This window comes from Gekko japonicus, unplaced genomic scaffold, assembly GCF_001447785.1.
Source record: "Gekko japonicus isolate JY-2015 unplaced genomic scaffold, Gekko_japonicus_V1.1 scaffold41042, whole genome shotgun sequence".
Lineage (NCBI taxonomy): Eukaryota > Metazoa > Chordata > Lepidosauria > Squamata > Gekkonidae > Gekko > Gekko japonicus.
The window spans coordinates 1-938 of NW_015223714.1; the positions used below are offsets into that span (position 1 = coordinate 1).

General features: G+C 60.7%; 1 protein-coding gene across 1 annotated transcript; it reads left to right on the plus strand.

The window, feature by feature from the left end:
- Window positions 1–155: 155 nt before the first annotated feature.
- On the plus strand, window positions 156–907 carry LOC107125325 (BTB/POZ domain-containing protein KCTD21-like; the record flags this gene model as incomplete). The annotated part of the gene is made up of 1 exon (XM_015428764.1): window positions 156–907. A coding segment is annotated over exon 1 (730 nt), but the record flags the coding sequence as incomplete, so codon positions are not given.
- Between the last annotated feature and the right edge of the window lie 31 nt (window positions 908–938).

The following is a 938-nucleotide window of genomic DNA, read 5'->3' on the forward strand; positions in this document are numbered from 1 at the left end:
CCACCACTCTCTGGGGTCTGTCCCCCCCACACACACACTGTGGAGCCCCTCTTTCCAGCCGGAAGGAACCCCCTGGGGTTGAAGTGTCCTGTTTTCATAGACCGGAAACCCCCATGTGCTTTCCCTTCTCCAACTGTCTCCTAGGCTGAAGAATCGGTCCACGGTGCCTTCCCAGGGATGCCGGACACCTGTGAGCATCCGATGCGGGCCGGCGGGCCGGTGACTTTGAACGTAGGCGGGAAATTCTACAGCACAACTTTTGAGACCCTGACGCGCTTCCCAGACTCCATGCTGGGCGCCATGTTCCGCGGGCCCCGCCCAGCCCTTACCGACAGCAGCGGCAACTACTTCATCGACCGCGACGGCAAGACCTTCCGCCACATCCTCAACTTCCTCCGCTTTGGCCGGCTGGACCTGCCGGAGGGCTACGCGGAGCTCTCCCTCTTGCGCGTGGAGGCCGACTTCTATCAGATCCGCCCGCTTCTGGAGGAGCTGCGCCGTGTGGAGGCCGAGCGCCGCCGCCAGCGGGCCAATGCGGTGCTTCACGCCGATGTGGACTTCCGTGAGCGGCTGCTGCACTTCAACGTGCGCTGCGGACCGCAGAATTACGAACTCTGCACGTGCTCCCTTCACATCTTCACGGCCAACGTCTTCTGCACCGACCCGTATTTCCTTGCCGTGTTACGAAGGCGGTTGGGCCAACTGGATCACACCAACGGAGAGCTCGAAGAAGGGCATTCTGGGAGGTGGGCTGACCAGTCCACAGAACCGGAGCGCTTCCTCGGCCAGTTGGGTGACTCCGACGCTACCGTGAGAGAAACTCGAAATGATTTGAACTGGGACTCCATCAATGCCAATAGAGAATCGAGAAGCTGGAAAACGCCAGGGGAGGACTTCAGGACAAAGGGCAAGTTGAGAATTTGCCCGTACGATTCCGC